The sequence below is a fragment of the Dipodomys spectabilis genome, unplaced genomic scaffold (genome assembly GCF_019054845.1).
Source record: "Dipodomys spectabilis isolate Male_0828 unplaced genomic scaffold, ASM1905484v1 ptg000092l, whole genome shotgun sequence".
NCBI classification, from domain to species: domain Eukaryota; kingdom Metazoa; phylum Chordata; class Mammalia; order Rodentia; family Heteromyidae; genus Dipodomys; species Dipodomys spectabilis.
In genome coordinates this window covers 13,535,877-13,559,634 of record NW_024870769.1, presented here as the reverse complement: position 1 = coordinate 13,559,634, position 23,758 = coordinate 13,535,877, and the positions used below count along the sequence as shown (strand labels likewise).

At 36.3% G+C, this 23,758-nt stretch overlaps 1 protein-coding gene and 1 non-coding gene across 3 annotated transcripts in view; one reads left to right on the top strand and one right to left on the bottom strand.

The window, feature by feature from the left end:
• Positions 1-3,252: 3,252 nt before the first annotated feature.
• The window catches only part of Vstm2a (V-set and transmembrane domain containing 2A), a 29,611-nt gene continuing 9,105 nt past the window's right edge, over positions 3,253-23,758 (bottom strand). The window contains exon 5 of one of the 2 annotated variants that reach the window (XM_042685077.1): positions 3,253-3,341. In XM_042685077.1, the coding sequence (XP_042541011.1) occupies positions 3,253-3,341 (89 nt within the window). Of the gene's footprint in view, positions 3,342-3,386; positions 3,464-23,758 lie in introns of those variants that run through there. The other variant, XM_042685078.1, reaches the window with a different exon arrangement.
• LOC122112242 lies at positions 19,692-19,797 on the top strand. The gene has a single exon (XR_006148137.1). It is a non-coding gene; the product is annotated as a U6 spliceosomal RNA (small nuclear RNA).

Genomic DNA, 23,758 nt, shown 5'->3' with positions numbered 1-23,758 from the left:
TTACAAAAATTCAACAAACACCATCTCATATCTACTCCATTTCATCTATAACAAATTTAAAGGATATTTCAGATTTAAAAATATATATTTTTTCTTTATGTGTGTTTCCCAATATATGTATTTCCCTGAACACATCTTGCTTCCAAGACTTTTAAGGCAAATCACTTCAAACATAATAGTCAGAACATCTTAGTTTTCCAGAAATCTATCTACTCTTTTCTAGGCCAGAAAAAGCATAATTAATTCACTTTCAGGATCAATGAATGTGAAGATTCACTTCCATAGAACAAATAACACACATGCAACAATAGACATGGATTGCAATCTGCAGTATTTGCATGACTGGCTCTGTAAACTCCCTTCAATATCATATCTGTGGACAATTTGCTCTTACACAATGGCATATATAACACTTGTATACAACATATACACATCTGTTGTCTACTTTATTTTGCTTTATAATTTTGTGTCAGTACTTTGGCTTGAACTCCAGGCCTTGAGCTCTTTCTCAGCTTTTATTGGCTAATAGCTGTTGCTCCACCATTTGGGCCACACCTCCATTTACAGCTATTTTGCTAATTAATTGGAGATAAGAATCTTAGGGAATTGTCTGTCTGGAATAACTTCAACCCCAGATTCTCAGATCTTTACCCTTCTAATACCTATGATTATAGAGATGAGCCACAGGTGTCACCTTTTCCTATATACTTTAAATTGTCTTTAGATTACTCATGAAACTACACATGATGTAAATGTCAGGTGGTGTTAAAGGACATGAAAGGTCAAATGTAACTTCAGTAGGTTCTTAAACTCTACCAATTTACTAATCCATATTAAGTGAATAAGATAATTTTGTTGTCTTGTGTTTTTCTTAAGTGTTTACATTTGTATTGTTCTATTTTTAAGCAGACTGTAGATCTTTAAGAAAGAACGAAGGATCAGACACAAATTCATCTAAGCAATTCATTTTTTAAAATACTTCTGTCTTAGGAAAGTCAGTAAATCATAGTATAACCTTGGAAACAAAGTTCCAAAAGCCAGATAAACGATTTTCCTACCTTTATTTATTTTTATTGATTGTCATGATTAACTACAAAGTTATAGTCCCAAAGGTCTAGGAGGTAAAAACTCTCAAAGATCTCCTTAATGTAATATAGTTCCAATATTTAAGGTTCAATATTAGTTTTTTGAGTTTGGAGCTAACAGATTTTGCTAAGTTCTTTCTCAAAGTGCTTAGTGACATAGACTTTTAGCAACATAGTGACAAATCTTTATTATTTTGGATGCTGATACAATGAATCCAGTAAGTCTTCTCCCAAAACTAGCTAGCACATATTCTTTCATGACAAACGTGTACATCATTGATAAAGGTACAAATCTGTCTTGCATTAGACTTGACTAATTTCATTATCTGGACCTCAAGTGAAATTATATTACATGATGGATTTTCCCAGCTTGGTGGAATTGTACCTTATAGACTAATCTTCTACTCTATGTTTTAATGTGTGTAATCTTTAAAGTTCATATAGATTTAACAAATGATATTTAACTTGCTATAATTTTATGCTTCTTAAAACTTTGAAAAAAATCATTTCTAGGTTAGCAAAATAGCGCAATCAAAACCTTTATTTTTTTCATCAGACTCAAATAATAAACCAAATGAATAGGGAACATGGCAAGGAAAGATTTAGCATGAAACATTATTTCTCAAAAGATAATGCTAAGAATATTATGAAAATATGCATAATGGCAGAAAGTCAATGCATTTACCTTTGAAAATCAGAGGTATTCATTACCTTCAAGCTTCAGTCTAGGACTTTAGGCTTGGGGTAGATGGTTGCCACAAGACAGAGGATCTTCTGGCTTTGTAATGAAAGAAAATGGAAGAATCTCTGGAAGGAAAACATGTCATTTCTTTCTCAAGGCATATCTATTCCATAGTGTAGGTGGAACACATTAATAATTCTTTCATTGCCAGAGTACAGAACATGTCCTAAATAAAATAGTCAAAATAAATGCAGAGTCCAAAATAAGAATGGAATATTTAGTCATAATTCATTTAGTGAAAGTTGAATATGTGTCTTCTTTAGTTAGAGATTTGCAGTCACCATGTTCATATTGTATTTAGCCAGGAACTTTTCCCTCACTCACCTCTAGGGCAGAATTTCAAGATGTGACATTCTCTTATGGCCATAGAATAAGAACAACAGAGGAACAGTTTCAAGACCAGAGTATGCATTCTGCATTGTCTGGAACCTCAATAAATACCATACATAAATGAACATAGCAAATCCCAACAGAGCATATGCATGACAAAATTAATTCATTTATCAGAGACAGGTACAATTTTGAATATGCATTTTCCCAGAAGGGAGCAGAAGACAACAGAGGCCACCGGCAGCTGTCAAACCTGTGGGAGTTGAACAGTGAACTACAGAATTCATGTAATGCAAGAGTTACGAATGAAAAATAAATGCTTTATCCAAAAAAGCCATTTGGTGGCCTAACAGATATTTTCATGTTTATATATCGAATGATAAAAACCAGCTTGCATGAGGGTCATAGTATATCTACCTCGAAGTTATATCACACATACTATAAGCAATTTACAGAATTTGTCGGGTTTGCATATACAGGAATTGCTCAATGACTTAAAATACATTGAAATATAGAACACTCAAAATGTAATGATGTAAACCTCCCAGGATTGACAGGGATTGGCCATAATCAGAACTTGCCACCATCGAACAAGAACAGTACTCAAAAAACATAAGAAAAAAAATAATCCAAGAAAAAGGGAGTTTTTGTGTTCTCTTTTTGTATGAAGCGCTTTCTTTGATTATTCATTATGTAAAGTAGTGTTCTCCTTATTGATGAGCAGTGCTGATAATTTTGTTCTTGCCTCCAGATGGGATTTTTCTTTGATGGTAGTTTATGCTCTCTAGGCTTTTAATCTCCATTTGGTTCCTCCAGACAATGGGTCCCTTAGTAGGAACTCCGTGGTATCCATAGTGAAAATTTATTTATGCCGGTGACTTTCAGGCCAATCCCTGAACAGTCAGTCAGATGATGATTCCGTTTGCAGAAAGGAAAAAAAAAATAAATCTTGCTATTAAAAAATGTCCCTAACACTTCACACTAACTTCTCTTGAAATAAAATATCAGTGATTTGCCAAAGAAAACATTATCAACAAAGCGTGTGATAGCCTCTTCCTTTATGCTTCCGGAAGCAGATGCTCCTTGTGTAGGTAACTAGAGTACAGAGGGTGCAGAATGGTGCTTGGAGTTTAGGGTCAACTTTGCTGTCCGCTCCGTAGATTTTACAGGCGATTTGCTCTTTGCTTTAAGAAGAGAAAGTGATATTGGAAAAAAGTCAGCACTTTAGATTAAAGCAAAGCACCCTTCACAAAGCCACAAACAAGAAGCAGGACAGAAAGTCCATGGCTTGTAGCTATCCTCGCACCTGCGGAAGAAGTTATAAGATATTCGCTCATCTTGAAGATTTCCAATGCTCCTTATTAGGCTGTTTTAAACACATACATATATATATTTAATTAGCTTGCCAGCTTGGCTCTGGTGCTCATGAATGTCTTGGCATGCACTGTAAATAACAACACATACAAAGTATTTCAGTCCCAGGAAGCTGGTGGTGTTTGCTTTCAAACAATGCCATTCCATAGTTGGGAACTCGGAAAGGAACAAACCCAGATACTTTTCCTCAAAGAATCCTTGAGAGTCAACCCCTATAACCGTATAGATCATGCCCTATTCAGTGGTTTCTACATTGGTACCTAAACACCACAGGCCCTGCAATCAGCATAAAATCTGAGGAAACCCTGAGACTTCAGACTTCTCAGAGGTGTGGAAAGTGTTTGAGGTGGGTAAGTATAGGTATGTCTCATCATGTCCTTTCAGTGTGAGATTTTTCTCAGCATTTCATCCTTCAGATCTCAGGACGAATTGTGCCATGAAGAATTGGAAATTCTTGGAAGGGCTCCAAGACTATTGAAAAGGGGGATTAAATGGTATTTGTCCATTTCTTTTGCTTCATCTATGTATTCAGCTTATAGCTATGAATGACATATTTAGTACCTTATTAGGAAAATTACTAAAAATGTGATGAAGCCCAAGACATTTTTCTTTCTCCTGTTTTTTTTTTCTTTTTAAATTGGAGATTGGTTATATAGATTTGAAAGAAAATAAAGATGAGAAAAGTCAATTGTGTCAATATTTCAACCAAACTATATTTGGCTTCATAGTGAAAACAATAACAAAAATAGCAGCAGAACCAGGCATAGTTGCTCACTCCTGTAATCCCAGTGCTCAGAAGGCTGAGAAAGGCAGATCACAAGTTTTAGGGCAGCCTGGGCTTTCCTAGTGAGACCCTGTGCCAAACAAATCAAATTTAAAGTGCTGAGACAGAGTATTTACCAATCAAAAAGCCACTATACAGTAAATAATTGGGGCTTTACAATGGGCATTTATTTAGTGGATTCACATGGCTATTTTCTGGTAAATTTCTATTGGGTTGTATCATTGGTTTGTCTTATTGGTAAGTGAGCTGTTTATGTAACACAATATTTCTTCCTGGAGGCCTAAGGACTGGAGACTTTGAGGCCAGTGAGAATCTCTGAGGATTCTCCCATATTCAAGCTGGTGACAAGCTTCAGATACACAAATACCCTTCTGTCCACATGCAGCAATCATGCAAAGAAAACAAACATGACCTATTCAGAACCATTAGCTATCTATAACTGTATTCGTGTTAGCTTTTGAAGAGGGTTTCTTTGGCAAGGATTCATTTGATTTGGTGTAAAAATAAACACAAAAACACAGTGACAAAGTAATTTTTGCATGGCTCCCTAAATAGCCATGGAAGTTAGCTTAATACAAAATGTGTAGCAAGGAAGTTAAAAAGAAATGCCGAAGGCAGCAACGCTCGGTCAGATATACTTTGTGAAATGGTAGTTTCCTTCCCATTGTGAGCATAGTAGATGAGCTCTAATTTGCTGTAATTGCATCGTGTTTTATCTTGTCTCTTTCCTAGTTAATTGGTCAACATTTCTTAGGACATAAACCTTGTAGTATATTAAGGAAGCAGGTACTTTCATTTGGCCCAACATTTCCCGTCATATGTCTAGCATGTGCAAGTTAAAGCATATTTGACAGTATGTGTTACACTGTTGAGAGTATTTTAAGGTCACTGAAAGTTTGAGCAGCATTGAGAAATACAATCAACCATTACAACATAATACACCCTCCAAGATTACAATCTTTAATCCATCCTAGCATGCATCTACTAGCATATTTTAAATAAATTAATCTATTCTGTAAGACAATCTTAATTTTTTGTAACTAATCATAAATTGTAAAGCTACTCTATCTCCCCATCAAATCACCAGACCTTTTTCACGTCTTTCAGTTTTGTATTTGTGTCTTGAGGGAAGAGTCATATTTCTTCCTCATTGAAGTCTCCAAAACTTTTAGACAACAGTCAAATCTCACAACCTAAAATGCTATAATTTACCCTTTAACAAGTAATTACCATTACCATTGTCACTCAGATTTGTATTATTTACATACAATGTTACTGCTTACCAAATGTCCTATAGCTTATTAAATAGAGATAATAAAATTCTTTTTTGTGTGAAGAGAAAACTTAGGCACTCCTGATGCTCGAATCTCATTTTATACTCGTAGAAACATTTCATTTTCGTGAGATAATTAGAGGCAAGATTGCTACGAGGTGTCCTGAGTTCTAATTTCTCCCGTTGCCACACAAATTGGAGATCCTAAAGAACATACTGATTTCTGCTTTCTAAAATGTCATAACTGTGTAATTTCATATTAGGAAGTCAGACTTTGCCATCGAGTAGGTTAACCTGTTTGATTTTTATCTGGTTTCACTTATTCTAAGTCAGGGCCATATAGACAATCCACTACTCCCCTAATCATCCATTTAAGCAACCACTGTTCTCTGATAACCTTAAATCCATCTGTGCCATCTGTCCAAGGGGTGGGCTTTCTCTTCTGTGAATGCCACAAGTGTATTTTGGGTGTCTCCTCTTGGGGCCTTGACACGGATTATTTTCTTTGTACTTTGTTAACATTGTGTTTTATCTCATCAATTACACAATCAGCTCATGAAAAGCAAAGACTGAATTTTCATAAGATCTTTTAAAACTAATTTATCAAAAACAAGGCTTTGAGTGTTTTAATCCCCTTCCCCTGCCCCCACAGAAAGTACCCTGTGAAGATAAAAGGGAGATGCAATTATCTTGAGTAGCTGGGGGAAATGGGCAGAGAGCTTGCCTACATGGAGAGTAACCAAAAGACTTTTCATAGACTTAGAAGATCACGCTATGATGTTCCTCAGCTTGTGAATCATGGTGACACTTGCTTGATTTTGTGTGTCTGACTTTCTTGTGTGTCATTGGAATATTCTGCCTGCCTTGGGCAAGGCAGAGGAGATACTTTCTCCATTGTGTAAAGGGAAGAGTCTAAGAAGTCTTAGAAGTGTGAGTAGGGTAGAATCTCAACTCCTCCTTCCATGACTGGAGATAGTATCATTTCCTCTGCTGTGCAAACAAGTAGGCATGTCTCAGGAGGCTGAGTAATAAAAATCTGACCAAACAAGAATTGGAAAAAGTCTCTAAGATGGGATCTCCACTGCCATCATTATTTCAAAAAATAACACAAATTTTGCTTTCATTTTCTTTTCTTTTTGGTCGGTTGTGGCACTTGTCCCTGAGCTCTTTGGGTTAAGACTAGTGGATCTACCACTTTGAGCCACAGCTCCACTTCTAGTTTTTGAGTGGTTAATTGAAAAGAAGAATCTCAAGAGGACTTTTCTACCCAGGGTTGGCTTCAAAATGCAATCCTCAGATTTCAGCCTCCTGAGTAGCTAGGATTACAGGCGTGAGCCACAGGCGCCCACCTACTTACTTCTTAGTCAGGAGGCTTCCAAGGGTGTAACCACTTTGCACAACTAACTTAGAGCTTATCAAAATGAAAACCACAAAGCTGGAATATGTGTATTCAGGGCAGGAGTGTGGGGAGGAGGTAGAAACTTGGAGAGAGGAAGTGTGAATGGGTACAGTCATAACATTAAATTGTACATATGTGAAAATGGAACCAGGTACATTGACCTGAACTTCCCAGACTTGAAAGTCTGCCACAACAGTTCCTAGAACTTCCCTCCTTCTGATCCTTGCCCCTCTCCTCGCCTGTTGGATTTCAGCCTTAGCTCTCTTTCAGTACTTCTCATTTCAGAGTTCCACCTGTGCTGCCAGTTAGCTTTAGGCAGGAAGGCAGTGCATGTACCGAGCAATCTTTCTTCCCTTGTCTTTCTCACATTATCTCTGGAATGTCTAAATCTGCTATGCACAGGCATTATGCAAGAGTTACTCCGTGTACATCATCTTAGCTCCCTCAACCACCCTGGAGAGAAATTCTTCACATCAGGAATCTGTAAGTCAGTGACAGGAAGTCATTCACCCAGCCTGCATGGAAAACACGGAATCGGAGCAAAGACATAGAAATGACACAGCGTGGAAGCATGGACCTGCATCTTTCTGAAATGCAAAGCAACAGTGCTGATCAACTTCCTCCTGTTAAGTTTGTTTGTTTGTTTGTTTGGAATGTATACAAATATTTGCAGAGAAAATGTGTTGGATAAAAGGTGCCTCAGGGAAAAACTTTACAGAAAATTTAACTTTTTGCCAATTCTGAGCTGAATAAATACTGGATATGAAACCTAGTTTTCTTAAGAGCTAATAAATTAATGAAGTTTGTTTTGCTCCCCATAATGTACCAAATGCTTAATTATATAACAACATCTTGAACTTTTCCAATTATAGATTTTTACAGCTTACCAACTGTGCTGAAGACATTTAAATATTTGACTAATACCTAGCTCCATTATTGTTCCAACTTGCCCTCTTCTTTCTAAGAATTTCTCTTGTCCAAGCTTTGAATTGAGTCTGATAGCCAGCCTGGGACCAAGAAAGGTTGCTGGCAATTCACTAATAGCATCATGAAGTATGACATGGGGAGTCTGCAAAGCAAAGTTCTTGGTAATTAGGAAAACTCAGTAAAGATCATGAGTATTTAACCCAAATACTCGACCTGAACAGTTTATCTCCTGTCAATTTTACCTGCAGTCACTTTCTATTGGCTTTGATTACTTTCTGATGCATTTCCTATATGAGCTCAACTTTACTTGGGTTAGATATGGCAACTACTGCTGACTTGTGCATCTCTTTGCAAGGAAATACACAGGAACCATGCTTTCAACAGGCTTCTTGCAAAATCTTTCTCTTTCTTATTATCTGAGCACCCAGTGAACTCAAAGGGAACAAGGAAAAAAAAAAAAAAGAAAGAAAGAAAGCAATTTCTTTCCCCTTGTGGCACTGCGTTCTGATTTCAGAAGCTTTGTTTTATAAAAGTGAATGTGTCCATGACTATCACATGGACAAGCCTATATAAGCACACCTTTGCAATACCAAAGCAAATAGTCTGATCACTTTGTGATGAGCTTCAGCATCTGAAGAACAACCCACTGCCCATTACCTCTCCTGTAGCAGACAGACCTCTCCCGCAAACCCTTTTTTATTACCCATGTCTGCTCTTAGAAATGAAAATAACTGTGTGAGAACAGCCGAGCTAGGTTTTAATGTATTTTTTATTCAGGTTTGCACATTCTAATCACCGTAGCAGGGGAAAGGTCAAATAATAGCGTGATTTTTACCCTATAATTTTTTTTCAGAAGAATATCTTTTCATTAGAATTCTTAAGGGCCCAGTGCCAATTTCTTCCAGAAATCTTTTCTTTCTTTTAAAGAAATGTGCTTTATTTTGACCTAATGTATAAATCACTGAGGCCCAGCATTTGGGCAACAGCTGTTTAAATTTCTTGTCTTGCTTACCTTTGGTTAGCAAATTCATAGGTCTGTTTTAGTTCCAGGACCTTTTTATTGTAGCTGAGGGACAAAGTCTAGTTGTTCATAACACCAGATCTAAATGATGCTATAAATAACAAGACACCTCACCACAGAAATTCCCAGACTTTCTTTTTGTCTACCAGATCCCCTACATTTTTTCAAGATAGCTACTCATGGCAGTTCCTCCAGAAAAGACCCAAAGAAAATGGCTATCTTCTCCTTCTAAGACGACAGAGAATGCTAACTCAGCATATCCCATCTGGATAAAAACCTGATCTTGCATAGACAATGTGATAATTATAATAGAAGCAGCTTGTAGTTTGTGATCTTTCTTGTTTCTTTTCATCCATCAATGACCCCATGAGGCTGAAATAATCCGTTGTATTGCTAGGGAACTACAGCTGAGAGTGTTTATAGAAGTTATTTGGCTTTACTCTTCAGGTGGGTAATTCAGCTGAGATTCCACCCTTGGTTATCTTGGACTCTAGAACTATGGTGCTACAAATTAATTTTGTCATAATTTCACCTGGAAAATTTTTGTAAATGAAAATAATGCCTTCTCAACTCCGTTAAAAATATATATGGTAAAACTGGACATCAGGTGACTCACATGTATATTTCAAGTTAGTCAGGAGGCCGAGATCTGATGATCACAGTCCAAGTGAGCCATAGCAGAAAAGACCATAAGATTCTTATCACCAATTAAACACTAAAGCTGAAAGTGGAGGTATGGCTCAAGTAGTAGAGAGCCAGCCCTAAGCAAAACCGACAAAGGACAGCACACTCTCCCTGAACTCAAGTTATAGTGTCAGCACACACACACACACACACACACACACACACACACACAAACTATATACATATATACAATATACATACATATTTATGTATGCATATGTATATATAATGAATGGCTTTAATAAAATGAAAAGGAGAATATGATTTGGTGGGAAATAGTATTTCTTTCTGTTTTTCCTTTTTTCATTTTATGTCTGTCGAGGGGCTTGAACTCTGGGCCTGGGCGCTATCCCTCAATTCTTCAGATCATAGGCAAGCACTCTACCACTTGAGCCACAGCACCACTTCTGGTTTCCTGCTGGTTATAAGAGTCTCTTGGACTTTCTGTGCCCGGGCTGGGTTTGAATCGTGATCCTAAGATCTCAGTCTCCTGAGTAGCTAGGATTATAGGTGTAAGCCACCGGCGCCCAGCTAAACAGTATTTCATAGGAGGAAATTTTCATTGTACATACATTTATTGTTTTAATTTACAAGTAAGAATGGTTTATAATTAGTACTAGATGTACTGGGCATGTAATAAATCTGGTGAAAATACTTCAAGCTGTTTAATTAATTTATACATGTTGTCTTTATATGTGCTATCACTGTGAATTAGCAAACTCCTTATTCATAATGTAAAGGTCAATATTAATCTAGACTTTTTTAAATAATTAAACTCCACATTACACCAGCTACTTGTGGCTTACTTTTTAATCCTAGCTACTCAGGAGGCTGAGATATGAGTATCACAGTTTCAAGGCAATCTGAGCAAGAAAGTTCGTGATACTTTTAGTTCCAATTGACCATCATAAAGTAGAGCTGTGGCTCAAGTGGTAGCATGCTATACTTAAGCAAAAAAGCTAAGGGACAGTGCCCAGGCCCTGAGTTCAAGCCCCAGTACTGGCTGACACCTCTCACCCCCTCCACATTAGGAATTGTACATATGTCATTTGCTACACTTGTAATTTTCAAAACAACAAACATCACGAAGGACTTAAATACATTAAGGTGACCTATGAAATGAAGAAAATGACAAAGGTTTTCATCGAGGTAGGATGAAGTCCCTGCAGGAATTGTGTACTTAGCCCATTTTCCTCAGGGAGCAGGTTGTTTGCCTGTATAAGGAAGTTTGTACAGAGTGCACCATAACTAGAACTATTTAATATTACATAAAGCTGACAGAGAGATGTATTGTAATAACTCCAATGCTGAGGAAGTAGGAGTCTGTTTTGCTGAGTATTTGAGATATTGTTAGAATATTGCTCCCTAATTGGTGAAATAAAAAAAAATCTCTTCTCACCCCACTCTTTCTCATATTGTCATAGATTTCTATCTCCAAGGCCCACAGAGAAAATTCCTCATTAAAATAAAAAAACTCAGATTTAAAAACATTTAGCAACTGAAGAATTGAATCTTCATAAATATTTAGCACTATATATAAACCATAGCATATATTTTAGTCCCTAAGCATTTATTTATTTAACATTTATGTAAATATTATTTATTTACATGTTAAGTATAGCATTTGGTACTGTAATAACATCAAAATACCAAAACACATTCCTAGTTCCGGACAATTTATAATTATTCTTAGGTGGTTTGGAGCAAAATGAGATTTTTAAGTTCTGCAGTTGTTTTGTACTTAATAGTTGTGATTCTACTACTTGTGCTCCATGTGTAGCATTTCTCAAATTAACTATTTACAGTGCTAGAAATGAAAAAAAAAAAGCTTTTTAACCCTATTATTTTGTATAATCAAATAAATTAAAATATTTTACAACTGGCCAAAGAAGGTGGTGCTCAGGATGCGTGTGCCATATACAACATCCAAATAAATAAGAGCAGATTTGATCTTATTACGTGAACTCCTTCAGTGCACAGTAGCTAATATTAGTATTTTGAATTTTGGGGTTTCTGACTACATTATTTAATTTTCATTAAAACTTTTGTGACTTCCAAGAACTGGTGGTTCATCCCTGTAATCCTGGCTATTCAGGAGGCAGATATCTGAGAACTGCAGTTTAAAGCCAGCCTGAAGAGAAAAGTCTGTGAGACTCTTAGCTCTAACCACTGTGGAGCTGTGGTAGAAACTAGCTGGCACACTATCCTTGAGAAGAAAAGCTCAGAGACAGCATGCAGGAAGTGTTTGTGATGAAAGACAAGATTCTGTAATAATTCTCACTTTCTTTTATATTTTATAAACAACTATAGTTCTCTACTTTATAAAAAGAGAACTAATAATGCTTGGGTTTTAAAATTTGCTTTATTTCAAGAATGTGGTTAAGTAAGAGTTCACCTATAATGGATCTGTTTTAAATTTTTCTCCCAGAGTCCTTGCCAAAGCAATTGAGTAAATAAAAATGTCCATTATTTTTAAGCCTTCCTGTATATTGATTTTTTTGATATTTGCACTGATGATGCATTGTTCATTATTGTAATCTTACTGAGTTGAGGGCTTTGTGAGTCATAAAACTGAGAAGATAAATGATTATATACTATATTTATGAATGCTATATGTACTTGGCTTATGTAATCAATATAAATCATCAAGATTACACTTATATGCTTCGAAAAGCAAAAAGAATAATTGGTGGCCAGATTCTCCACTCAACACCCAGAAAAAAATATATATAAAATTTATATTTAATGTCATATATATGTTTATGACATTCTATTTATAATATTCCTAACTTCATTCTACAAGCATTCTTCATAAGGCTATTTTCAATAGTTCTTTAGTATACATGTATATATTTATGTGAACATGTATATATAAATAACTTGTATATACTTCAAACTTTGTTATGCACTCTGTAATTACACACCATTATTTTGACTTGCTTCTTTTTATCCTTGAGATGCTTGCCTGTTATTTTTAGGACTGAATATTTTAAATGTTAAATGATTGTTTTATGTTAACAAATGAATGTTATTGTTTGTAAAGGTATACATACAAAATTGTGGATATATTTAAAAGAATAATTAATTTCTAACTTTGATATATTTTTAATATCTAACTTTATATACCGTTCTTATTTTCAAAATTTGTGGTGTGTGTGTGTGTGTGTGTGTGTGTGTGTGTATGTGAAAGTCCTGGAGCCTGACCTCAGAGCATGGATGCTGTTCTTGAACTTTTTTTGTTCAAGGTTAGTGCTCAAACACTTAAGCCACAGCTCCACATGTCTTTTTTTTTTTTTGGTGGTTGACTAGAGATAAGAGTCTCATGGACTTTCTTGCCCTGGCTGGCTTTGGACGCCAATCCTTCGAACTCTATCCCCTAGGATTGCAGATGTAAATCACCAGCTCCCTGGGTTTTCTAGTTCTTTTTCTATAACAATAGTTCAAGTTGATGTAAAGTTTTGTTGCTCTGTATTTTCTCTTACAGGTTTTGTATTTTATATTCATGCTATATTAAGTCTCTCCTAATGTCATTAAACATGGTTTGTTGAAACATAGTTCTACATGCTGCAAATAGTCACTGTATGTAACATAAAGTGCATTGTGTAGTTTTATGAAAAAAATTCTGTGGGACTCAGGTCTCAGATCATTGTAATTTTCTCCCACAAGTATAATTTCAGGGACTTGTGGGTTAATAAAGCCCTGTGACTGACTTTTGCTGCCAAATTCTCCTTGTAAAAGTTCATAAGAGCTCAATGCAGGTGAAAATGTAACAAGATGTCTGACTTACTGTGACCCTGATGATACTTGTAGTCTTAGATAGTATTTACCAAGATGACAAATTTTAGGAGAACTACTAAGGATTTTAACTGAGCCTGAATCAATCACAAAAATACTTATGTGAAATCTGACAATACTGTGTATTCTGAACACAAATTGTATTTTGTTATATATTCAAACCTAAACTTCCTCAGTAAGTTGTCTGGAAGATCTTCATATTTATACTTTTTGGTACTACCTTTTTACAAAATGATTATGCCTTCTATATTTTTTTTCTTTTTGCTGCTACTGGAGATTCTATACTATGTATGTGATTTTCTGTTTTTCTGTTTGGATATTGCTGTGATAGATAGAGAACTGACTTAAATGTGTACATTTATCTTGTTTTTATATCACACGGCCACTTTTATTTCCCCTAAATCATTTGGAGTGGAATATAAAATCACTTCATTTTGAATATCAATAAACTTATTTTCCTAAGGCAGACACAAATACTTCCTTAAATTTCCTTAAAATTCCTTAAATTTTACTTTCATTAAATTTAACTGAACAATATTTTAAATTACTTATAGGAAAATTTTGTTTATTTATTTATTTACTTACTTAGTTAATGCCAGTACTGGTATTTAAACTCAGGTCTTAGGTGCTGTCCCTTAGCTTACTGCTGGTGTTCTACAACTTGAAACACACCTCTACTTCTGTCTCTTTGCTCATTCTTTGGAGATAAGACCTTCAGAGCTCTTTTGCCTGGTCTGGTTTTGAACCATAAGCCTTAGATCTCAGCCTCCTGAGTAGCTAACATTATAGGCATGAGCCACCAGTACCTGGGGGAAAACTTACTTTCATTTATAATATTAAACTTTCCAAGTCTCAGGTACTTAGTTTTATGATAATATTCCTATATTTGATTTTTAAAATTCTGTTTTGCTCTTTAATTGGAGTTCATTTGGATATATATATATATAGTAAATGGCAACGATTTTTCTTTTCTTTTTTTAATTAAATAAAAAAATTCTTTTCCATAATTTTTTCACTTATAACTCATCAAGTATTATATTAATTCTTTATTTTTATAACTGTTCTTTTATTATCCTCTTAAATAGTGGCAATTTAATAATATATTTCTTATCTAACAAGTAAAGAACAAGAGAATAAGAATTGCCTAGCTAACTCACATGCTAGTTTATTCTGCTAGATGTTTAGAATCTTATTTCACTTCTGGATTAATATGCTCCTTAGGAGATAAGTATTGCCATATTAATTTTATAAAGTAGGGCTCCCTTAAGGTTCATATAATTTGTGGGTAACTCATTCAAAGTGACAAGCGGCCAGTTATGAATCTAAGGACTGAATCTGTACCTCTCTGGTATCATCGACCATAATGTGTGTGTGTGTGTGTGTGTGTGTGTGTGTGAGAGAGAGAGAGAGAGAGAGAGAGAGAGAGAGAGAGATTGAGAGAGAGAAAGAGAGAGATGGTCTTGAGGCTTGAGATTTGGGCCTGGGCTCTATCCCTGAGCTTTGTACTCAAGGATAGCACTTTACCACTTGAGCCACAGCTCCACTCTTCCTCCTCTTCCTCCCCTTCTCCCCTCCCCCCTCCCCCCTCCTTCTCCTCCTCTCCTCCTCTTCTTCCTGCTTCTCCTTCTTTTCCTCCTCTTCCCCCAGCTTCTTTGTTTGATTGGAGATAAGAGTCTCATGGACTTTTATTACTTGGGCTGGCTTCAAACTGCAATCCTCAGATCTCAACCTCCTGAGTAGCTAGGATTACATGTGTGAGCTACCAGCACCCAGCAACACTGTAACTTTCTGTTTTTGAGATTTACTCTCATAGTGTTTTTCTTTTTAAGCCTTCTGAAGTCTGTATATTTTATATGTATTTATAATTATTTTGTGACTTAGAAAAAGCCCAGAAGATCTTTTTTGAAAGCTTTAATTCAATTTTAATAATAGAGTTCACATAATCCTGTTTTCACGTTCATGTTGCCTGTTTGGTTGAATTATTAAAAATCTTTAGAAATATTTATTTACTTTTTTATTTATTTTGTACCAGAACTGAGCTCACTCACTCAGCTTTTGGTTTTTTTTTTACTTATTTTTTGGCACTCTACAACTTCAGGCATGCCTCCAGTTTGGTTCTAATTGTATTTTGCAGTAAGTATACATACTAGATGCAGCACTGGTCAAAGACAACTAGTGACTGATTCAGTGTTGTTATACAGAGGAAAGACAATGGTATTGTAAATAAAGGAGGAAAAATAAGAAATTGTAAGACATAAGCCAGGGTAAAATCAAATCTTCCTCTAACTTTTCACCATTCCATGTCAAACAAAGAAATATCTTTATTGTGGAAGCCTTCTCACTTCCTATCATATAAAGTTATATTATTTTTCCATATCTGTTACCAAGGCCAATCATCGCTCCTGTTTCTCCCTCAACCTTGCCCCCCCCATTGTGTTGTTTCTATCAAGAGAGACATAATCCCTGTAACTTTTATTATGGCATAATTGTTCTAATTTCATCATTAGTTATGGATTTCTTCCAGTACCTAATTTGCTTGTTTTGTTAGTCCCAAGGCTTGAACTCAACTCGGCCTGGGCACTGTTCCCTGAGCTCTTTTTGCTTAAGGCTAGTGCTCTACCACTTTGAAACACAGCTCTACTTCCAGTTTTCTGGTGGTTAATTGGAGATAAGAGTCTCATGGACTTTCCTGCAGAGGATGGCTTTAAATTACATTCCTCAGATCATAGCCTTCTGTGTAGTTAGGGTTTCAGGCCTGAGCTACCAGCACCCGGCTCTTGTACCTAATTTATAAATTGAATTTTGTCATTCGTATATAGATAGAAGGGGATAAATCAGTAGTTGTCTTTAGGGTTCAAGCAGCCACTGGGGAGTCTCAGGATAGGTTGAGTAACTGTACTCTCACCATTTAATTGCCATTAGTAATACTATCTAAGCACCTTAAATGATAGTCATATTAATAAAGTAACTAATTACCAGTTATTAAGGATTTTATTAAGTGTCAAGCTTAAAATCAATATCATTTCAGGTATGAGTCTTGGAACTCTGAGAATTGTATTGGGATTCACATGTAAGAAGTAAGGAAACAGATCCATCTGTGGGTGCTAGAGCAGAGATGAGAACTATCCTCTCCATCATACTGTATATGACGGCGCTGATAGCCTAGTCAAGGCTCTACAGAGCATCTGCCATCTTCCTTATGCCCTTTCAAAGCTTGGGCAAACAGTAATTATCCATCCCTCAGGGGCATAAAGGGTCCTGGGGCCAGGGCGGGGGGACTGGATTAGGAGGGAGGAGCTCCTGCCTTACTGTCTCCTTTGGGATGTGTGTTACTTTGACCAATCAGGAGACAACTTTCCAACAATCTCTTAACCCTTTGGTTATATATCCAGAAGTCCATTCCCATCACAGCCTCCCAAAATCACAAGGGCTGTGACGCCATCAGAGACAGGTGCTTAGGACATTGGCAAAACCTGTTTTGTATTTTTTCTGTTATAGATAACCAAGTGAACCATCACATGGACAACCTCGAATCAAAAAGTCTGTGCAGCCAACAGATGAGCTTGGATGTTTCAGGCCCAGCCAAGGAAATGAGCTTCAGTGAGGAGGGTTAAACAGGGCTTGCTGGAGAACTTAACAAGTATAGACTCTGACTCTCCATAACTCTGGTTCAGCTATGACTGTGACAAATTCCTTGACCAGTGTTGTAAAATCATTGCCTCAACTGTATTTCTTACCTTACTCATAGGCGCTTGGTTTGCATAGTGGCCATTTAACTGATGAGATTACAATGATCAAATTAATTTAACCTGTGTAAGCAGCCAAGTTGGATCATTTAAACCAAAATCAACATGAAGGTCTAAATTACACGACGAGCTCTCTACCTCAGCACAGTGCCCAGTTATTAATATATTAAGCAGAAGTATCAACATTTTGTAAGAGACTCAGCCCTTCATCTCTCTCTCTTCCCTGAGTTCTGTTTGCAGATTGTTCCTGCAGAATCTGGCCACATATGGACAGCTGCCATGTTTATGGGAAGCAGAGGCGCTCCAGTGAGCTCTGAGCTTCTTCAGGTTCGTATCATGGTGAAAACACAGTAATCATATTTTGGCATACTGAGAGTCAGCCTTCCTGCTGAGTGACTGAAGGTTCTACACATGCAACCTTAAAATGGCAACTTTAACCATGCCAGCTTTCTCACAAAGACCAGCTGTTAGTCACAAAGCCACACTTTGCAAACGTCTACCTCAACCCTCAAAAACATACTAGCCAATCTCTAAAAGAATACTTTGGAGCCACACACACCCACACCCACACACATACACGCCATACATACACACACACCATATATACATAGTGAAGAATAATTCTTTGTGTCTTAAACAACAATAAAAGAGACAAAAATGTTAATGCTAGCAATTCCTACAATTTATGAACATAGAATGCTTATTTCTGGTCCTTCAATATCTGACAGTGGATGCTAAATGTAGTGGTTATCTGAGAATACTTCATAGGCTTCCTGTAAATTCTAGCATGGTATTTTGTACTATTCATTTCTTGGGAAACACTTTTGGGATTTTTTTTTTATCAGGTTTGCAATTGCGGCAAAGTTATCTGTTTATGAAAGCGGAATGATAAGAAAAAGAATATAGCTGAGGGCTGGAAGCTCTCACTTGTAATCCTGTCTACTCAGGAGGCTAAGATCTCACAATTGCTGTTCAAAGCCAGCCAGAAAGAAAAGCCCATCTCCAATTTACCAGCAAAAGTCATGTTGCAGATATGACTCAAGAGATAGAACACCAAGAGCCGGAACAAGCAAGCTGAGCAAGAGTGAGAGGCTGTTGTTTTCAAGCCCTGGTACTCCCCCCACACAAAGAAATATATAACAAAGAATATAAATTGTTCTTCTCTCTTTTTCTTTGTCCTTCAGATAAGATTTCCATTTGACCTATGCATTTAGATTTCTCTTCGATTCTTGCAAGTATAAATATCTGTAGGCAAGTTACAGTTAGGACAGTCCTTATCCTGGCTTGCCTGAAACTGAGGAATTTCCTGGAATGTAGGATTTAAGGCACTAAGAGTGAGAATTACAGCCAGGCACTCTCGTGGCTCATGCCTGTAATCTTAGCTGTTCAGGAGGCTGAGATCTGATACGTGTGGTTCAAAGCCAGTCTAGGCAAGAAAGTCTGTGAGAATCTTATCATCTCCAATTTAAAAAAAAAACAAAAAGCTAGAGTGGAGCTGTGAGCTTTGAGCAGAAAAGCTAAGGGACAGCATGCAAGTCCTGAGTTCAAGCTCTAGGACAGGCACAAACAAACAAATGATGATGATGATGATGATGATGATGACCATGACGATGACGATGATGACAACAACAACAACAACAACAACAACAAACCACCCTCAAGCTGCAATCACTACAATGCAGGGCACAACATGGGCTTTTAGGAAGCAAGAATAAATTGCTGCAGGAAACTTGGATGGGGAACAGCTTCACAAACAATTTGCATTTGAGTAGAATTCAACACGGGGGAAAAGACTCAGAGGAACAGCGTTTATAGAGTTGCAGAAACAAGGCATTACCTAAAACTGCTCAGGAAATAGCAAGCAAGAAGAATCAGTGTGAACACAATAAACTCTAAAGAAACAAGAAATTCAACTAGAGAATTTGTGGTGTTGTTTGGAAACAGTAATTATATTATAGATGGGCTAATGTGAATGTTACTTATATTGGAATTGAAACTGAAAGAATACTAAGAGCTATTATAAAAAAAAAAAAAAAGCAAACGATTTATGTCAAGAATAACGCCAGTGCCAGGGAGAAAAAGATGTGTGGATTTTTTTGTTTGTTTGTTTTCTTAAGGATGTTTTGGGGAAAAAAAAAATCACCAGACCGAATGGCTAATTCAGCAACTGACAGAGAAGGAAAGGAGATAAGAAGAATTTCAAGGTTTCCACAGGAACTGTAATTAAAAGTTTGAGAACCGAAGAAGAAGGGTGTTTATGTTTTTGGTGTAAAAGCTAGAGCGAAAAATTCAACTTTGAATATCTGCATTTTCTGTGCCCAATCTATTGTTATGAAACAAGCACTAATACCCCGTACCTATCGATGAAAGGTAATTATTTTGACCCACACTATTCTGTGCTCTTTGGGCCGAGCTGGACAGTAATACAACAGAGCTGAGCTAGATTCAGGTTGGAAAAAACTCCAAAGTGATCCCCATTCCCGTGCCTACTGCATTGGCAGGGACTTTACTCAGGAAATGCCTTTAAGATAGTTACAATTTGGCAGCACATATACTAAAATGGGAACCATACAGAGAAGATTAGCATGGCCCCTGCACAAGGATGACATGCAAATTCGTGATGCGTTCCATATTTTTTTTGGTATGTCCCTCTCCCATGGAATAACCCTTTTTTTTCACTGTATTTGATGTTGCTATAATTTGGGGAGGGAAAAGGAAAAAACAAATTGTTTAAATAGGGATACAGGTGGACCCATTGCAACAATGAGATGGACAAAATGCTATGCTGGAAAATGAACTTTACAACTTTGGGGCAGGGAGGGTAGTCGGATGGGAGGGCAGGGATGGCAGGGGAAAAACAAAGGAGGAGACAACAATGCTTGATAAGAAATTACTTAATACCATGCTCATGTAATTGTAAGCCCTCTGTACGGTATTTTCACAATAAAAAACTTAATAATAATAATAATAATAATAAAAAGATAGTTATAATTCTTGTATGGGTGTCTAACTTTCTGAAAGCTCATGGCAGAAGCCGCCAGTTTCCTTGAATGATAGCATTAGCACAGCATCATGTCCTCATACCTTGTTGGCCAAAGTAGTCCCAAAATAGCCCGAGCTGCAAGGGAAGGATATCAGTATCTTAAGAGGTGGAGTGTCAACAATTGTATGACCATCTTTAACCTTCCACAGGACTTACAGGAAGAATAGGTGGGGATGTTGAGGGGAAAATAATAAATGGTAGTCTGCTGCCCCAAAAAGAAGTCAGTAAAAATAGATAGGTGAACTAGAAAATCTCCTAAGGAAAAGTGAGGCGTTAAAACTATAGGAAAAATAGTATTAGTAAATCAAGAATGAGAAAAGAATGATATTGATATTAAATAGGAGTTGAGAACTAGGAGCTGGTATCTTACATCTCTAATCCTAGCTAGTCAGCAGACTGAGATCTGGAAGATCTTGTTTGAAACCACCCTGGAGGAGAAGTCCTTGTTACTAATTAATCAGCAAAAAGAAACAACAACTAGGATGGAGGTGTGGCTCAGTAATAGGGCACAAACTATGAGCAAGCAAGTCCAAGGCCCAGAGTCAAACTCAAGTTCTAGCTAAAAGTGAACATTAAAAAAATAATAAAGAGGGGAATTTAAGAAAGGTAACAGGGACATGGTAAGAGGCAATAACAGGCAATCAGCTTAAGTAGACAAAAGAGACAAGAAGGTTAATGCCAAACATAGTGTTCAAGGAAAATACTGTCTTGTATCAGGGGGTATGGGAAGTGGGAATTTAGTAGACTCCAGTGACTTGAAGGAGAACATTTGCCTTGGACAAACCAGAGAGAAATGTCGTGAGACTGGGACACAACGAAGGAGCAACAGAACACCATGTGGTCTCTCTTGGGGGAGGAGGGGACATACGCACCCTGATATCTGACTCAACCAGGATGGAGATGGAGAAAGCATTACGTAACCATGCTCTCAGCATTGTTAGCTTGTTTCTGAGAAGAAGAAAAGCCAAAGAGCAGAGGAAAATTGTAGCAGAGGTCTATGGAGGAGAAATACAGCTTCTGAAACAACTGGGGATCTTCAATGAGAGAGAAAGAAACAAGTAGAAAATATTTGGGGGCTGTAACTGAAGGTCTTCAAGCTCACTGTGTAAAGCCAACTAACTCATCTCATACTGGTAGACATCCTGGGACTTCCTACATCCAGCTGAACTCATGACTATAAAGATTCTTCCTTCTCCTTGTCTCAGCCAAGAAGCTAGAATTGGGGATTCCTACTCCCCAGAACATGTACAGAACATTTCTTTAGCTTCTATTTTCATGTCTGGCTTTTTCACATATCCTTTTTATTTTATTTTCCACAGAGAAAGAATACTACCTTTATTTGTCCCACAAATGTATAGCCATGGTCATATAAAAGATAAAATTGCATTTGTAATACATTAATTTTATCTTGCCATATAAAGTATGATGCTTCATAATACCTCATATTTGTGTAGTACTTTAGGTCTCCAAGAAGTTTGTGTATTATCTCCCTGTATTAAGGCTATGGAATAATACAGTTTGTGGATCATTTCAAATGAATTTTACTTTACTTGTTTTGTGTTTCCTTTAAATGTTGGTATATAGCTAAAATATAAATGTTGGTATATAGCTAAAATATGGTTTATGATATCATTATGGTAAAATGTGTCAGAAATACATACTTATACACATACATGTATTTTTAATTTTGCAATATCGAGTTATTCAACCTTTACTACATTTCTGTAGCTCTGAATTCCCAGAAGAGAATGTAAACTGAGTGGTCTCTTTAGGATAACTATTTGTACAGATCTAAAACTCACTGAATTTTATTTTTGGCTTTATTGCATGCAATTTACTTTTCTCTTATATATTTTTTCAAATCATTACTCCTTCAGAAGAGCATCCAGGCTGTAGTTCAAGCCCCATGACAAAAAAATAAACAAAACAAGCAGAAACAACAACAACCACAACAACAAACCCCACATTTCTTTGTCTTCCTAAGCTTTAAGTATTTGCTAATAAAAACAAGGGAGGAATCAAGGTGTATCTGGAGAGAGTTCAAAAACTTGGGAACAAGAAACTTTGAAAGCCAAGTTTTATTTATCTTTTGCTTTACTATTTTTCTATTTTATTTTGGTTGTAATTATTGGTTACAAAGTGGAAGTAGAAGGAAATAGAAGTGTTTTTAAAAGTTAAAAAGTTATAATTATTTTCCATTTATGAAGGAATGTATAAAGATAAATGAAATAGCTTCATGAAGGAGGAGACATTCGCATGCATATTATTCGAGAAAAAATGTGAAAAAAGAGCATGAGCCATATTAAATGATAGTTTAATCTTTCTTGTGATAATATAGGTCATAGATGATCTATTTGTTTTAGAGGAGATATTTTAATTAATTTTATGGCAATTTGAAAATTCTATGTGAAGTTACTTTCAGCTAATATTTTTCTTTGCTAGGCAAATAAGTTACTTGACAGGAAAATAGTATGAGTTTAGAATCGAGTGTGTTAGTCTTAATAGTCAACTATGTGAAAAATATGATAAAAAGAAAAAGCCAAGTAGATCACTTTTTTTTTTTGTCGGTCATGGGGCTTGAACTCTGGGCCTGGGCACTGTCCCTACTCTCTTCAGCTCAAGGCGAGTGCTCAAGGTGAGCACTGTACTGCTTCGGACACAATGCCACTTCCCTAGATCACTTTTTAATGACGCAGTATTATAATGTGAGCTGGTCACAGATTATATCTGTAATCCTACCTATAAGAGGTTGAGATCTGGAAAATCACAGTTCAAAGCCAACCTGGGCAGAAAAGTCCATGAGTTAACTAGACAAAAACTAGGTGTGGAGAGTGAAAGCCATGAAGAAGAACACTGAACATATTAATTTTTATATCCACACCATGTCTTGCTTCTAATAGAGTTACAAAAGTATGATTTACAGAATTCACAAACATTTTGTCTTCTCACAAACTAAAAATATAAACCCCTGGAAGAAAATAAGTATCTTCCATTTTTCTGTCTTTGGGTCTCACACATAAGCTCCTAATAGGTTGGAGAATGAAGAAATGAATGAATAAGTGAAGCATGGGCATCAAAATAAGTTTATTTGAATATAATATGGAAACTTGTAAAGCAAAACTATAAAGCAGGATCTTAGTATGGAAGTGAATGTAATATATAACTAGAAAGCCAGATATGAATATTACAATGAATGTAGTATGAAGACATAAAGCAAAATATGGGTATCTATTAAATATAATATATAAATGTTTATCCCAGGTACTGTATTATATGTAATAATTTGCAAGCAGAGAATGAATAACTGCTTCTGAAAGAGAGTTTTCAGAGTTTTGATGAAGGGAGACAAAATGTTTTACAGTATCCACTGGTGGAAAGGAAAATATTAAATATTTTGAGATATTCCAAATTATTAATTGTTCTGAGCATACTAAGTTTCAGTGCAAAAGATTTTTAAAGGATTTCCATGAGAAAGCATTCCTTTTCTCCTTTGACTGTAAAATCTAGAAAGAAAACAGTGTTGTCCATAAGAGCAAAGCTAGCTGGGAGATAGAA